Source organism: Ambystoma mexicanum, chromosome 6q, assembly GCF_040938575.1.
Source record: "Ambystoma mexicanum isolate Mex_15411 chromosome 6q, UKY_AmexF1_1, whole genome shotgun sequence".
In the NCBI taxonomy this organism is placed as follows: domain Eukaryota; kingdom Metazoa; phylum Chordata; class Amphibia; order Caudata; family Ambystomatidae; genus Ambystoma; species Ambystoma mexicanum.
In genome coordinates this window covers 1,265,789,723-1,265,807,364 of record NC_090937.1, presented here as the reverse complement: position 1 = coordinate 1,265,807,364, position 17,642 = coordinate 1,265,789,723, and the positions used below count along the sequence as shown (strand labels likewise).

The following is a 17,642-nucleotide window of genomic DNA, read 5'->3' as shown; positions in this document are numbered from 1 at the left end:
TGGTGCCCCCCCCGCTTGTTGACATAAAACATGGATACCGCATTGTCTGTGCGGATGCGGACCACCTTGTTCACAACCTTGTTCACAATCCCTGGCTTCAAAGCTTTAAGCACCAGGAAAATCGCCAGACGTTCCAGATAATTTATGGGAAATGGTCTGTCCTGCAGCCACCACAGGTCGAAAACCTGGAGATGATCCATCGTCGCGCCCCACCCAATAAGGGAGTCGTCCGTTGTAATGGTCACCTGAGGGGAGGGTTCCTGAAAGGGCGCACCCACTGACCGATTGCTGGACAAAGACCACCAGAAGATATTTGTCATGTAGGGTGGAACCAGGATCATTTTGGTGTCGGGGTCCACCGCCAGGAGCGACGAAGAGCCAACTGCGTAAATCGCATCTTGAGACGTGACAGGGGAAGAGCGAGCACGCACGAGGCTATGAGGCCCAGAAGCCTTTGGAACCACCAGGCAGACATGCTTTTCGACTGAATGAAAACTTGACATGCGGTTAACAGATCCGCCATCCTGTCCACTGTCAAGTAAACCCTGCAGTCGATTGTGTTCCAACGGAAACCCAGGAATATCAGGTCCTGAGAGATTGTCATGGAGGATTTCCGCCAGTTCACCGACAGCCCAAGACTGAACAGGAGCTGAAGGAGAGACTGAAGATTGCTCAAGGCTTTCACTGGACAGGGACTACGCAGAAGCCAGTCGTCCAAATATGGATACACATGAATACCCTGTAGCCTTAAAAAAGCTGACATCTTTGTGAAGACATCCGGCGCATAGCTGAGACAAAAAGGGAGCACTCGAAACTGATAGCGCTCCTCTCCCAAGGAGAGCTGCAGATATTTCTGATGCAGGCTCCAGATCAGGATATGCATATAACCATCCTCAAGGGCCACAACACTGAGCCAGTCGCCCTTCTGAAGAGGAATGTATTTGGCAGGGTGTTATCTTTAATTTCTCTTGGGGAAGAGAAAGGTTGAACTGGGAAAGGTCTAGAATAGTACGTAGGGCAGCCTGGCTGGATTTTGGCAACGTAAACAGAGTAGAAGCCCTCCCCTCGTTCCACTAAGGGAATGGGTTCTATAGCTTTGAGATCTAGAAGCTTCTAGAGCTCAGCTCTGAGGGAGGGTGTCCCCAGCTGCTGAAAGGGAGGATTGAAGGGAGGGATATGGGGGGAGGGGCAAGCAGTCAAAACCCACCGGTCGGTGACTGTTTGCCACGCCTCCAGATGAGCCAAGATTCATCCCACCACCCGAGTCTCGTGCGAGCACCAAAAAATATAATTTTGCAGACTTTTCGGCGGAGAGACTACCTGTCCCTGAAGAAGGGGCTGACTAACGAGAGCAAAATCGGCCAGGTGGCTGCCTCTGGCAGGAGTTACCCAGCGGAGGATCAGTTCTGTGCAACCTGCGATATTGGAACCCTCTAAAGCCTGAAGAGGATCGAGAGAGGGACCCATATCTGACCTTTGACTAGGGCCTTCACGAGCAGCTACAGACTTGGCAGTTTGCTGCTTGCCTTAGTCTTGGTGAGCTCGTCATCCGTTGAAGAATGAAACAACTCTTTGCCATCAAGAGGCAGGTCCAGAACTATCTTAGACCTCCTTCAATAACTTTGTTGCATGAAGCCAAGCCTGACGAGAGGTGTCCACCCCCAGCATGAGACCACGAGCAGAGGGTTCAAAATGATGCGCAGCAGCCTCCAGCATATATGCACCAACACTAGCGTCTGACAAGCCGGCTCGAAAGTCTAACCTGTAGACAGGAATTAATTCCTGGAGGTCAGCCAAATCTCTCCACAGTTTCATATTCGCTGTCGCCAGGATGAGCGCTGCGTTGGCCTGACAATTGCAGAATTGGCGAAAATCTTCTTGCCCAAGGAATCGAACAATTTGTCCTCCTTGGACAGAACTTGAGCCGCTGCTGCGGAAGACGCAGAGGCCGGCTTAGATTGCAGAGTCGCGGCTACTACCACAGTTGAGGATAGGAGCGGGCATGACGCCAAGGCTACTTCCTCAGAGGTGTGAAGCCTGTAACGTGTGTCAATCCTTTTATTTATCTGCAGCCCGGTGTGGGGTTTATCCCAGACCTTGTGGGCCTCGGCCAGGGTGTCCCTCTGAAGGAACAGGCTTGTGCGCTCCTGTGGAGACAAGGTTAGCGCCCCCGAAAGCACCCCTTCCTGTGGAACGGGTGCCTCAAGCACTGGTATGTCAAGGAGGGACTTGTCCAGTACCCAGTCGTGAAATTCTTGTACATAGCAGGGCTGGTCCTCACTGTCCTGATCTACCAAAGGGTCGTCTAGAGCATCCAAATCCCCCCGACTGCGACGCGACAAGCGTCAGATTGACATCACGTTCTGCTGAAGACTTGACAACCGGTCACAAGGGAGGCAGAGGCGGAAGAGCCGGAGGACCACCGGGCGGCAGAGGATGTGCTACCACCGGGGGCGACAGGCGCCATGACGAACTGTCGGGGCAGGCAACGGAGTCTGAGGGCAGATTTCACTAAAGAGGCCCTTAAAGTACTCCCTCAAGGGACCAAAGTTCATTAGACTGACATTTCCCAAATAAAGACATCCTCTGCCGAGGCCTTAGGCGCCAGACTGGAAGAGGCCTCTCATGAGGCACATAACCCCACGAACATAAAGAGGAGGGCTGCCAAGAGGGCCCGCCACCAACCGGGTCTACATAGACCAATGGGACAGGTCTAGGAAGAAGCGAGACCAAATGTGGTAGTGGCATCCGAGCACGCCAGTCATAGGAAGGGCGCAACGGATTCACACTGTTGCGTGGATATGGTTGTCCACCCAAAAGAAGGTTCCCAGCACCCGCCGACGATAGCGTGGGTATGAGGGAAGAATCCAGAAGGGCCAACGTAGACCACGCAGGAACGCCTGCCATTTTGTTAACATCTGAGGAGAGCTGCGTCACGTGTAGATGAGGCAGTTGACTCCACAGATTGGTCAGGGGACTTGACTGAAATTTTAGCCTTGACACAGGATGCCCGGCAAAGCTGGTACTATGGGGCCTTGGATGTTTACTTAACATCCTGTCCCTTGAATTAGCCTCCCAAGGAGGAACCTCGGCAAAGTCGGTAACAGAGGAGTTATGGTCGACGAACTCTCCCTGTGCCCTTAACAGAACCAGCCTCTCAATTCTGTTGGTACACACCTTAGCCTTGTTGAGAGGAACGTCGGAACAGAGTCTGGTCTTACTAGCTCCCTTGAGAAGGAGCTCAAACCGTGGTTCGGTACAGAAAGCCTCAACAGAAGTCTCAGGGGCCACCCCAGTGTCTGTGTGGGAAGCTCCAGACAAGTAGACCTTGGAGCGAACTCCGGTACCCAACACCTCAAAACGACTATGCTGGCTATTAGCACCTGATCGGTGAACCTCGGATCGTGATCTGTTACAGGCAGGCCGCTCGCAGAAAACCCCGGTATGCTCATTAGGCCTGAGAGGCACCTCAGGGATTACCCCGGTAGCAGAGCTTTTGAAGCCCCTCCCAGACCTGGAGGAACCCAGGAAGGAGTCCCGCAGCCAGGGTGCCCTGAAAAGTAAAGAACTTACCGGGTGTCTCTTCTTTCCGTCAATGAAGAGTTGGAAATGCGATGGAGGAACCACCTGTAAAATTTCCTCCCACCTACGAAGACGACGTTGCAGTGCCCGGACTGAAAGGGAGTCGCAGAAGAAACACGAGTCTTAACGGCGATCGGTGAAAGACACTCCAAGCAGAGAGAATGGGGATCCACCCTAGCGAAGCGACGCTCGCAAGAACAACAAACGCAAATCCCAGACGCTCCCCCATAGACGGAGGACTACACAACCGCAGAACCGGAGCAGGAGAGAATGGCAACAGGAAAGAAAAAAGGTCTTCCCAGTGATGCTAGTGCGTCCAGCCCCGACCGTGCAGAGAAAAGGACTGGAGGGTGATGCACGGGGCGGAGCTAAGGAGGGTGTGGTTACGACCGTGTCCGGTACCCCACGGTAAAAAGAGGACGACACATTTTTCAATTTGATGCTTTTTACAAAAAGTGCTCCGGACCCGTCCGAGGACGGAATGTCCCAAAATTATGGAGGAAAGGGGACGGGACGTATGAGTATTTATGTTACCCTTCCCTCAATTGACTGCCTGGTGGCAGTGGTTTCGTTATCTACCTTGGTTGGCATTTGCCGCGACCGTTCAAAACTCCGGTAAAGTAACCACGGGAGCCATCTTTTCCAAAATGGCATCCAGCCATCTTTGCTAAAATGGTGCCAGGTCCTTGTTGGAGAGTTTCTCTGCGCACCAAACCAGGTTTGGTCTCTTGTTAATTTGCCTTTGGCGGACTTCAGGAGTGAAACCCGCCTTTGTCTCAGTGTCTGGGGTAGGCAGGAAGTGAGGAGTGTGCTTAGTCTCCTAGGTGACCCAAATGCACTGTGGTGATTGGCTGGCTCACTGTCCGGCAAGGACAGCCACCGTGCTGGGTGAGTGACAGCTAGGCTGGAATGAATGGGTGAGAACTGAATAAAAGGGAAGTCTTTTGGCTTGGAAGGCAGAGTCGAGAACTGGACGAAGGAACTGAAGAGCTTGAAGAGGACTGCTGCTGCAACTCCTGGACCGTTCGTTTGCTCGTTGAAGCCCTGCTGCAGGTCCGAATCGCCAAGTTGCATCGACAGAGAAGCCCTGCAAGGACTTCTCCCTTTGAGTTGGTGGGACCAATCAACTCCCAAGTAAGCCACCCGGATACCCATCTCGGAGCTGGTTGCATTTCCTCAGAGTGCTGCAGGAAACTTTAGAGCCAGGGAGAGGGACACCAGATTGTGTTTGTTGCTTGTAAACTGGCCTAAAGCTTTTGGAAGATCATCCGTAGTCCCACGAAGCAGGACTGACCAAGCCTGATCTCCCCCCCCCCCTCAGTTGAGTGCGGTACCTCAGATGTGAGGAAAATCCACCCTGTCAGGAACCGTGCTTATTGCTATTTGCTGTACTGCAAGGAGCTGAAACGCGAAACAGCCACTGAAAGTCAAGTACTGTAGCACAAGTCTAAGAGAACTTACCTCTTACTGTGTAAGTGCTTGTAACTTTTTCAACTCACAAGTCTAACCAGCTTGTGGCCCTACATTTGATTCCTTTCATCAAAGGCTCCCAAGAACTTGTGCAAAGGCTTTTCCATTCACTTACCTGAAGTGCTGCATCCTATACAAGACTTTTGCCTATTGACTTTGGCTTAGCCTATTTCAATTGAATGACTCTTTTAAGTGTTATCTTAAAGTAGTAGTCCTGCTTAAGAATATCTGTAATTTTGTGTGTTCTAATAACCTTTGCCTGTTACAAACTATTGAAAGTATTCTGTATGCCAACAGTAAGGTATTAATATCCCCAGCACCCTTGTTACTGATGTCACCTTTGGATGCAGGTTGTGTGTGGGCCATCCCAAAAGGGCCTTGTCTGATACAGAAACTCAGAGTGTACCGTATTGAAGCGTATTTGTGTGTTACTAGTATATTGCTCCCTTCAGAAGAAGGCTTTATAACTGACTGATAAATTGTTTAGGCAATAAACCTTGAGTATAGGTTTATTTGAATACCTGTTACTGTGAATCTGTGTGTAACTCACTACTGCTCACATTTCCCCTCTTGAGATAAGCCTGGCTGCTCAACACTACCAAAACTGTGTAGTACAAGCTTATACCAAAGGTTAGGTTACCTATACCTGTAGTCATAGTAGTTTGTAGTGTTCCCAGAGGGTACTGCATTCAACCTTGCCCAACAGTAGACTTTTAGCTCCAGGACCCTCTGATTTATAGAGACACCGGCTGAGTTGGCCACTCCCCATTCGTGCACCATTCAAACTTTTGGAGTGGCTGTCCGATGAAACAGCAAGCCTTCCAGTGCAGACTGGTTTCAGGAAGGCACACCACACAAAGACCTGGAGGAGTTTCGGTCACCTCCCCCGCTTCATGTCCTATCAGGCACTCAGTCTTCGCAGGCAAGGGAAGGCAGCAAGGACAATTGACCCATCAAGACTCCCCCCACCCAGCCAGGTAGAAGGCGGCTCAAGTCATCATGAACAGGTCTTAAAAAAGTACAGCCACTATTTTAGGCAAATGGTGTCCCTTACCGCAGCTGCGAAGACAGCCCGTGACGAAAGTCCACAAAAGGTTGTGTAAACAGATTAGTGCCAGAAGCTTGTAAAATGATCTTGTTACAGTAACCAAAACGTTACTGGAGAGGCAAGAAAAGGGAGCTCTGGTTTCCCCTCAGCACTCCACTTAAGGTGGGTTATGCGGATCTTGCAAAATAAAATAGAGGTGGGATAAAACGTGCCCCCCCCCCCAACCTGGTAACACTGTGTTCCCACAGGTACAAAAAAAGGAAGTTCTAGGAACCTTCAGCAACACCGTACAGAAAGTGATGCGTGCAGCAATAGGAAAAGGTAGATGCCATAAAAGTTGGAGAAAAGCATAACTCCATTTCAAAGTACCAAAAATAGGTCAAAAGGGTTCCCAGGGTGAGTAAAAGGATGAGCGAGTTTGGAAATAGTCCCTCTCACTCAGGAGAATCAGTCCAAAAATCCAATTGTCCAGAATAAAATGCCAGGCATCTCACAAAGTGGGGAGAAGTTCACTCAAAAAGGAAAATCTACCCAACTCTGCTGCTCTTCACTCGATGGGGTATGGTACAAAAGATGTTCTTTTTGCGGCTTTTCCTCCAGAGACATTCATGGAACCTTACAACCTTTTGCTGTTTTGAAGCAGACCAGATTTCTGGAGGCAAGTAAAGCCTGTTTGACTTAACGTCTGTTTGGGGGCCCTGATCAGTCCCTATGGCTATCAGTGCAGCGGGAATGTACACCAGTGACTAAATTCCCGGTTTCTTTTGCACAGCACACCTCACCTTCCATTAAAGTGTGGTGGGGATACCTTGTATCCCTTTCTCTTTTGTTGGCGTTGGCTAATTGTCAGATAAGCAGACACTCCGAAGGGGCCATGGTAAAAAGCTTGTGGGGATATTTGAGTAAAATGGGTACTTATGCTTAAAAGGAAAGCAGTGCCCTTACCGACAGCACTCTAAAAAAACATACCAGAATAATCTGCCCTTAACAGTCTGTTTAACTCACCATTCAGGTTTAATATCTGTACACGTCCGAATGTAGTTCTTTGTTGTAAGAACAAATTCATTATATAACACCCATTCCGGCTTATGGTCTAGGACGGTGGATGGATGTAACTGTACAACCTGGTTGTCTTTCACCGTTAAGTAATGCCCTGTCCTCTCCAAATGTGCAACCTACAAAGAAAAGAAAAACAACCCATCATTAATAATACAGATGTTTGGTCTCAAAGTCAACCACATGTTACAGATAAGCCAAATCTAGACATGTATGGACAAGAGTATCCTTTGGCGGTCAATTCTGCTGGGAGGGGTGTTAGGACAGATTTTCAAAACTCTAGCCTGGTGGCCAGATGTATAGAAGGCCAACCAAGTATTGTGACAGGGACAACGATGAGAGCTGTAGCCAAACCAGTTCCAGGTAGCATGGAGAGTGGTCTAGGCTAAGTCTCAAGAGGTGGTGAGCTTTGTAAGGGGTCCAATATGAGCAAACAGGAAAGCAGTCAAGGAACACCCTTAGAAAAACTGGAATAAAAATAATACTTTACTTACAGCAAAAAAAAAAAAGTGAAAAATTACAAACGGGAACTATCACACAACACTAAAAATACGATACACGTTAGGCAAGAATTGATATAACCCTGTGGGAGACTACACAACCCTCATCCTCTTGGTATTAGGTAACCCACCTATTGATATAGATCTGTACTACACAAGCTGGTAGTGTGACTGAGCAGCCAGACTTGTATCAAGAGGGGTAAATGTGAACTGTAGAGCTGTAGCAATGAAAACCATAACTACAAGTATACTAATAACACTTAGGTTTATAGTAAAATAATGATTTAACTGTCAGTTTGAAATGAACATTCTTCAAAGGGCAATATATGTAGCAAGCAAATACACCAACACAAAGCAAGTATATTCTCTTTAGAGATGCTTCTTAAACACTCCCTAAGCCTGAGGTGACTTCACTAACTAGGACAGTAATGGCATTTATATAATCACATGTACACTTTGTAAATTCTGAGGTTGGCAGAAAGGAAAGGTTAGAGGAAGGAAAAAGGTTAAACAGGTTTTCAGAGCATGTGAGCACTTTATATCTTCCAATGAAGTCTAGATAAACTAATATTGCCAGGAAAGGTTTTTAAAAATCAAAGCATCACCTATGAGGGACAGTAAGAATCAAAGTCAAATGGAATCAAAGTCTGCAGGGAGCCAGGACAGCCAAATTCAATTGGAGCAAAGTCTATGGAGCTGTGTTAGGGAGAATCTCAATTCCTCTCTACCTTAGAGACCCCCAGCTATTTTGCTGGACTTTGAACCTTTTAAATCTGTTTGTTTTCCGTGTTTATTTCCTTTGGTTATAGAGTTTTAGACAATTCCATAGGCATCTTTTTTATGTGGGTCACACAGCACCCTCAGTGCAGTGACACAGGGAAGCCTTTTAAGCAGTCCCAAGGTTTAAATACCTTCTCTGGGATACACTACTGTTTCCTAGAGAATGGAAAGCGAAATCGACTTTACTAGTCTTTCCAAATTCCTAGGCCCAGCACACACCATCTTACAATGGAGTGCTGTAGGGGTTGCATAGTATCCCCCTGTGTCTAAATACTCATGTAGCAGTCAAACGCTACCCTTTCCTATTGAAAAGGCTGGGGCAGTGGTTTTACCATGATTTTTCCCGACCGTGAACACCGGTAGCTAAAAATCACGGGAGCCATGTTTTTCAAGATGGCGCCTTAAGCCCCCTTTGTTTAAACAGGTCCCAGTCTTTTTCGCAGTTTATTTTTGGAAAGGTCCTTCTAGAGTTTGTCTGAGCGCCAAACCAGGTTTGGTCCCTTTGTTCCTACGCCTTTGGCAGGCTTCAGGACTGAAGACCGCCTCTGGCGCGCGGGTTACTGGGGTGGGCAGGAAGTGAGGGAGGTGCTCAAAATGCTGTGTGCTTAGTCTCCTAGGAGACCCAAATGCACCCTGGCATGATTGGCTGGCTGACTGTCCGGCAAGGATGGCCACCCGGCTGGGTGAGTGGCAGCTAGGCTGGAATGGGTGGGAGGAAACTGGATAAAAGGCGAGTCTCTAGGATTGGAAGGCAGAGTCGACCACTGGAATGAAAGAACCGAAGACTAGCTGGAAGAGGACAGCTGCTGCAACTCCTGGACCGTTGGTTTGCCCGGTGGAGCCCCGCTGCAGGTCCGAATCGCCAAGTTCATCTCGACAGAGAAGCCCTTCAAGGACGACTTCTCCCTTTGAGTTGGTGGGACCAATCAACTCGTAAGCCACCTAGATACCATTCTCAGAGCTGGTTGTATTTTCCTCAGAGTGTTGCAGGAAACCGAATAGCAAGGGAGGAGGACACCACTTTGTGTGCTTAACTACAGCTACCGGAATTGAAGATTTGCCTTTGCCAGCTTTTGTAACCAGTGCCAGCTTTTGTAACCAGTCCCAGTGCAGGAGTCCCCCGAAGTCCTCCCTCTTGTCACCACGACAGGCTCCGGAACAGCGAGATCTGTTCCTGCCAGTTCCTGCAGACGTCTTGAGCTACATCTTTTTCTTCATTGTAAGGCACTGTGAAAACCCGACCAAGAGAGCTTACCTCTCACTGCAAAAGTGCTTGAAACTTTGGCAACTTGCAGGCCTAGTCAGCTTGTGACCCAACATATGGATCTTTCTTTTACGAACTACTTCTGAGAACTTAGGAAAAGACTTTTCAGTTTAACTTCCAGAATTACTTTATCCTATACAAGACTTTAGCCCATTGACTTTGGCCTAACCTTTTGCATTGAATCAACTCTGGTGAACCCAAACTATTTGCACTGTTTAAGAGTAACTAATATTAGTTTCATTAACTTATGCCTTTTTGCTTCTACTTCAAATGCTCTGAATATCATTTTGCTCCTCCTTCAAAGTAGTTTAAATGCCTCAGAACCTGATATTGTGAAGTACTGAAGTATATTTTTGTGTGATATAGATTGCCTCCTTCTAGTGAATGTTTTATAACCGACTCTGAAATTAATAAGTGTTTTAGCAAGAAACCTTGAGTATAAGAGTCCATTTGGATACTTTTAATTATAGACCTCTGTGTAACATTTTTTTTTTAAAATGTGTCTTTTATTAGTTTTTGAAATAAAAGTTTGACAATCATGTACAGGCATTTGCAACCAAACGGTCAAGTACAAAAAAAGGATATCACATCGATAGTAAAACTGTAAAACGTTTGGGATCTGATGCACATCGCATAAACTTTGAATAGGTTCATAAAACCCAACTACCCCTGCCCTCCCCCCCTTGCACATAGTACCGTCTGAAGGGCTGGAAGAGACCAGTATCCATCTCCGAACCAATATTAACTACCTGACATCAGGTACATAGATATATTAGAACTTGCAAGTTTAACATAGCAGCGAGATTCAGCCATCAACTAAAATGTCTCCAAACATAGAAACGCTTTGCACACATTTATTATGTCACATATTTATCCCGGAATTCCGACCATGCGTTCTCAACTGAGGTGCGATCTCCATGCAGACCGCTGTGAGGTTGTCCATTCTATATATATTCAAGGCAACACTCAGCCATTCGGTTTTATTAGGGAGCCTTGCTCTCTTCCACACCATGGTGAAGCACGCTCGAGCGGCCAGCAGTAAACCCAGAATCATTTTGGGCACCTTTTTAATTGTGTCTTCCGTTTCCACCAAGCCGAACAAGATCAGAAGTGGGTGCATCTCTGTCATCATCATCCAGCTCCTTGATCCAGCTGAGGACCTCCATCCAGTAAGCTTGGTCTGCCTCACATCCCCACCACATATGCCAGTAATCGGCCCTCTTTCCAGAGCCCCTCCAGCAATGTGGGCTTATTCCTTGATACATTTTGGCCAGGCGGACCTGGTCATATTGACACCTGTACAACAACTTGACGGCATGCAATTTATATTGGCAGGATATGGAAGATTTCGCTGTACTACAAATTTGGAGCCATAGCTTTTGCGGAATCTGCCTTCCCATGTCCGATTCCCACCTGTTCCTCAATGTGTGTGATGGCGTAATATCAACCTCAATCAGCGCAGAGTACATTCACTTATCAAGCCCTTTGAACTCGTACACGTGTTGAGAATGCTTTCAAACGGGGTGAGATCCCTTTGTAATTGTTCTTTTCATATCGCCCTTGTCATCACCCCCTTGAGTCTGAGATATAGGAAGACAGAGCCGGCCTGTGTCGAGTGCCTCCTGTAAATCCTGAATTGTAATAAAGGCACCATCTCTCCAGAGTTGACCAGCCCTCTATAATCCCGCATCGTACCATGCCTCGAAGCTCCCTGGGTCTGGGATAGCATCCCGGATCCCTGGTGACCATATGTGTCCAAGGGGAGATGGCCAGGTTGTAACTCCCACCATTTTCTTGCCTGGTGTCCAGATTGCCCATATTGTTCCAATAATAGGGTGGTTTTTAACACTATTTCACAATTGGGGCCCCGGAACCCATAGCCATTCGCCTAGGATGAATGGTCAGAGATGCTAGTTGTCTAGGGCTATCCACTGTGGCTCTGACTTTTGCCTGGCGTGCGGGACAAGGACACATAGTTGGGCTGCCCTGTAGTACGCTTATATATCCGGTAGGCCCACTCCCGCGTTGTCCTTCCGGAGCTGTAGCAAGGATCTAGGGACTCTCTGCTTCTGGCCCTGCCGCAGGAAGGCTAAGTGGGTTTTTCTCATATTGTAAAGTATTCATGGAGCATTTGGAACAGGTAAAGTATTTTAGGGAGAATCACCATTTTTAATTGCATTTAATCGGCCCAGCCAAGAGATGGCAAGTCTGGACCACCTTTGGATGTCCTTTTGAAGGGAGAGCGATAGTGGGGGAAAGTTAGCCTCATAAAGAGTCAAGGTCTCGGGTCACATTAATACCCAGATATCGAAGCGTGGCGAGGCTCCTAAGGGAGCGAATCAGTCTGCCTCAAAGTCTCGACTTTTGTCAAGTGGAAGGAGGATCGACTTTCCGGTGTTGATTTTAAGGCCAGCCAGTTCCCCATATTCTTCGATTATGCTGATCGCAGCCGGGACAGAACTTAGGGGATCAGTTAGGTGTAGTAGTATATCATCCGCATAGAGGCCTAGTTTGTATTTGCAGTCTCCTACCATAATGCCCTTTACTCTAGCATCCTGCCTCAATCTGTGCCAACGGTTCAAGTATGTTTCGTGGTAAGTGTTTCGAGTCGGGCTGCAATGTATATTTTAGCATCTATATTCAGAAGAGAGATGGGGCGGTAGGAACTAAAACGCGTGGGATCTCTCCCTTCTTTTGGGATGACAGCCAGAAGAGCTTGTGAGAAGGACGGGGGCGCCTGGCCTGTTTCGAAAATGTGATTGAATAAGGATGCAAGGAAGGGGGCGATGAGTGTAGAGAAAGCCTTGTAGAATCCGGGTGTGAAACCATCATCTCCCGGGGCCTTCCTAGTCTTTAGACATTTTATGGCCCCTGTGAAGACTTCTTCAGTGACTGGCGTGTCTAAGGATTCGGCTTCTGTAGATGTGAGTGTGGGGGATCCGAACTTCTCTAAGGTAAGTGTCAATGCTTCCTTAGAGGGTGGGGGGGGTCGCATGTGTATAAACCCTCATAAAAGTAGGCGAATGCCTCCTGTATCCCCTCAGGAGACGTGACGATCATATCTATGAGGGTGCCATCGGCCCTTTTAATACGATCTACCCATCTCTCAGCTTTCTGCGCCCGAAGACGAGCCGCCAGAAGGGCATCTGCTTTATCGCCCTTTTCATAGTATTTTTGTTTTAAATATTGTAGGGTTCGGGCTGTTTTACCAACGATGAGTAGTCGGAGCTCTTCCCTGAGTCGTCTGGCTTCAGCCATGTGTTTGGGTCTTTCACACGGGGAAGATTGTACTAATTTCTGGGCTATGTGGAGCTTTTCCCTAATGTTTTTTTCTATCAGAGCACGCTCTTTTTTTGGGCCCCTTCCCTAATGAGTACCCCCCTCCAGGTGGCCTTAGCAGCTTCCCATACGTGTACCTTCCCGTCCTCTCCGTATCATTGGTAAGAAAAAATTGCTCAATCTCAGTTTCAAGGGTTTCTTTGAAGAACGAGTCAGTCCATAGGGAATCGTTGCACCTCCCATTTGGAGTTGAGGGGCCAAGCCGTCCCAGCACAAATCGACCACAACCAGGTCATGATCTGACCACGCGGTGGGATGAATATTTGCCGCACGAAGTATCAGCAGAAGGCCAACGCGTAAGCGTATCGTGGGGGAGGGAGTGGAAGGTGAAGCATCTATCTGCTGGGTGCAAGTGACGCCAACTGTCACTTATAGGTCATATAGGTCATGGGTAAGTTTAATTTCGGCTTCATCCTGAGAGGTGGGTGGGTTATGTGCATCTGCCCTGGTTTGTCTATCCATCGAACTGTCCATCCAGGTGTTAAAATCTCCCCTAAGAGCTATGTGTCCCTGTGCCATGGTAAAGACCTTCTCTGTAATTTTATGAAGGAACCTACTCTGCCCCTAATTAGGTGCATAAAGTGTAGCCAGGGTGAAAATTGTGCCGTGAATGTTCCCCACCACAACGAGAGCCCTTCCCTCGTTATCCGTCCACGTGTCAAGAGACTTTTGCGAATAAGAATCCCCACTCCCCCTTTTTTTTGTGATATTGGAGCACCAGATGGAAAGGCCCACCTCACGGGATGGAATAAGTTTCTCCTCCCCTCTACGGTATCGTGTTTCTTGGAGAAGTAGAATGTCTATATTCGACCGCCTAAATTCTCTGGCCACCATGGAGCGTTTCGTAGGGGAGTTCAGTCCCTTAACATTCAGTGTGCATATGCGCAGCGTATTGTTAGTGGATGCAAATGTGAGAGACATCACGAGGTTTATGTGAATATATCAACGGCTGAATCGTCGGCTTCATGGCCCTTAACATGATTGATAGGACGGGGCGTGATCCGTCTTTCTCAAATTGGGACCCAACATGTCCTAAGGAGGTCAATGAGTGACCCGCCCAGTACGCCTTCAGTTCCTTTATAAACTTGCTTCGTATTCTTCCGCCCCCCCCAGGTCTGCCTTCAGTATACTACGTGTCGACCCATCCCAACCACCCACCCGTCCCCCCCCTTCTCTCCCCCCCCCCATGCAGTCGGCGTCCGGTCCTTCCAGGTTAACATCACCCAGTGGGCCTCGGGCCACCAATTGGAACTGCAAAACAAGCAGTCCTATCAAAGTATAAACCAATATAACAGTGAGCCCCCAACTTTGCACTCTTAACATTCATCAAAACCAACTTGTAAATATGACTTCCAGTCTCGATCCTAGGCATCTGTCCAGTGTCTGCTGTACCTCATAGATCTATCAGGTGTCCCAGTCACTCTAGCCCCAGTTCAGTGCCTGCGTGACTGGAGTTGGACAGTAAGACAGGTGTTCGACCCTTATGCCGGGCATATGAGCAACATCAAGTGAGCTAAGTTACTCCACCCATAGTCAGGCGACGTTCATGCTCCCGGCCCCCACCATGTTATCACCTCAGTGTTTCTTTTGCGTTATGCGGCGTGGTGTTAGAATCCAGGCCTCAGATTAATGTTCCATATCCTGGGAGTTGTTCATCCTCCGGAATTTCCTGGATCCTTGAATTCTTCTCCGCCGTGGGCCCTTGGTGCGCCACTCACCCTCCTCCCTTTTTGGGTCCCCCTGGGGACCCAATAGGTCTGCTATACAGTCAGTGATGTCCTTCTCCGAGCAGAGTCTCATCGCCGAGCCTTCCCTTTCAAAGGTGAGGGAGAACGGGTAACCTCATCTGTATGTAACGCCTTTGTCCTTTAGCCTCTTGGTGATCAGGGAACACTTCTTCCTCAGTGCCAGCGTGAGTGATGATAAATCCTGATAGAGTGAAATATTGGAGTTTTGGGGTATTCCTGGTATTCTCCAGGATTCTTGCTCTGTCAGCATAATGGTGAAATCGGGCCAGTACTGATCTCGGGCCTCCCGGTCTACCCCCAGCTCTGTGAATACGGTCAATTCTGGGTTCATCCACCGAATCATCCTTGAAGAGGAGCTTTAGAATCCTGTGTAGGGTCTACTTTAGATCGAATTCAGTTTCACCTTCTCTCTCGGGAACACCAAAGACCCTTATGTTGTTGCGGCGCTCCCCGTTTAAGATCATCAACCTTGAGGCGTATTTCCTCCTCTTTATGTTCTATCTCGGCGATGCGGTGATCCATTTGTGCCTCCAATGTGTTCAGAGAGGTTTGATTATACTCAACTTGTTCCTGCCGGTCATCCATTTTGTCCATCCTCTCTGTAATTTTGTCTATTTTACTGCCAATGTCTGCTCTCATGCCTCTCATCTCGGTGAGTAGGTCAGCGACGTCCGCCTTGGTCGCAGCTGCATCAGACCCTGCCATAGACATCGTGGACTCGGTGGAAGATCTTGAAGATTCGATGGCTGGTGTGAACCTGTATTTTGCCAGTTTACCCTTAGGGTCCATGGAGGATGGGTCTCAGATGGATTTAAGAGGGCTATGCCGCCAGGATGGTCATTCGAGGGTAATACGGTTATGCGTGCGAGCTGTTATCCCGTGGTGGCCAGGGGAGGCATTGAGGCGAAGAGCTTTTGAAAAGTTCACCACCGACGAGGAGCGTTCCTCATAAGATCAGGCACCACTTGACTCCTTCCTGTACCTTGTTTCGTTTTATTCCGGTGGGGGTTCGCCCGTGGCATAGCGTAACAGAAAACTCCGGGGATATGTCTCCAAGAAGAGGGGCAGCAAGGCACGGGCAGGGCACGGCCCCCCTGGATTCGCCACATGCGCTAAGACCACTCCAGGTGGAAAGCCGAGATCGTGTTCCCAAGTCCGGTGAGCGTGTATGTAGTCAGGGGAGGGCACACTGCCCTGTCAAGCATGGGCCCGACTCTCAATCCTTCGTCGCCTGAGGGGGTTCTGCTAGCACCCCTTATCGCAAGGCGACCGTAGCTTGTTCATCCGAATATTTAGGCAGGAATTCCCATCCTCCAAAACCCCTCCCCAGTTGTGAGTGGCCTGTGCACCTTGCCGATTTCTCTTTCTCAAGGGGGGGTGGGGGGGTGCAAGATGGCCCCTCAATATCTGATCACTTATGTTCAAGGCTACTCGAGGAGGCACACGCCCCAGGTATGGGGGCCCAACCCTCAGTCTTGGTGACCTTCCGATATGCCGGTGGGTTTGGCGCAAGATCTGTTAGTGTGGCAGGGTTGAGGCACTTACTAGGCGGTGCCCCAAGTATGCCGATCCGAATGTGTGGTATCCGGCAAGTGCCGTTTCGAAGTGCTCGCTGTCACTGGGGATTGCTGAGCGTGGGGTCCGTATGCTTTCCTTTAGACTAATTGTGTTTTCCTTTGCTTTCCTCCTTCCCCCCCGACTGTACGTAGTAGTGGGTGCGCACTTCAGGGACCCGGCGGGGGGGGGGGGGGGGTTGTTCGGTGTATCCTTTATCCTTGCCCCGGCTCCGTGTCGGGGGGCGGGCGGGCCTCAGCAGGAGCAGGGAGTGGAGGAAGTTCGGTTACATCGGCGGACCGGTAGCGGGCCGCAGAGGTGCGTGCCGCAGCGCGGGACAGTCCCTTGCCTGGCGGAGTCCTTCACTTCAGACAGGGGGTGAGGGGCAGCCGCCTACCTTATCTCGTCGGTGGGGCCCCTCCAGGTCCCACGCGGGGACAGGGCTCAGCTCGCAATGCCCGACCCACACCCACTAATCTGGTGATACCAACACTTTACTTTTGGGAAGAGACTCACCCTATTCACAGAAGTGTAAAATACCTTCACATCTACTTTCTATTACACTGGCAAAACAGTTGCTAAGGAAGAAAAGTAACTTTTAAACACTTATTTTGTTTTCTAGGCAAAAGTCCCAACGCCTTGAAAGTCTTTAGCTTATTCTTGGAGCATGAGTGTTCTCAGTGGCAGAAGGGGGGTCACTAGGACTAGTGACCAACAAGCAGTGTCAGAATAGGTTCTTTAGTAACAAAAGTCAGAGTCCCTTAGGAAAACTGGGCAAGCAGGGGAGTATTTCACTTCTGAGTTAGAAGAGGGTCCAGAGGCTTCGCAGACTGGATGAGAGGCCTCCCCATCACAGAAAACAACCCACAGCTACACAGAAATCCTAACAGGATTAAGGTAAATTTGTTTATTTTATTTATTTCGCGCACCTGACCCGGAGGTAATTGGGCGCTAGAGGATGGTGATGGTTACATGGCATAGTATAGCATTCACAGAAAAAATTACAGTGGTACATATATACATAATAGACATTGTGCATATTATACATAGGTCATGGCAGTAGTATAGGATGGATGACATGCTAGTTGTACAGATCATCTCACGGTTAGTGGCATCAGGAACTGTTTTATGTTTCGTTGAGTATCCATGTGATGACAAGGCTTCTGAATTTGTTAAAGGTTTGAATAGTCTGAATATTCTGAGGGGGGAGTGTTCCAGAGCTGGGCGACAAATAACAGGAAGCTAGAGCCTCCGGCTCTTTTTAGATTATATCTAGGCACTGCCAGACATGGCATGTTGGA

The 17,642-nt window shown here is 48.7% G+C and overlaps 1 protein-coding gene across 2 annotated transcripts in view; it reads right to left on the bottom strand.

Annotated features, from left to right (window-relative positions):
* Nucleotides 1–17,642, bottom strand: part of DHX15 (DEAH-box helicase 15) — a 346,647-nt gene that overhangs the window by 22,306 nt on the left and 306,699 nt on the right. For both annotated transcript variants that reach the window (XM_069631877.1, XM_069631876.1), the window contains exon 13: nucleotides 7,106–7,275. In XM_069631877.1, the coding sequence (XP_069487978.1) occupies nucleotides 7,106–7,275 (170 nt within the window). The remainder of the gene's footprint in view (nucleotides 1–7,105; nucleotides 7,276–17,642) is intronic.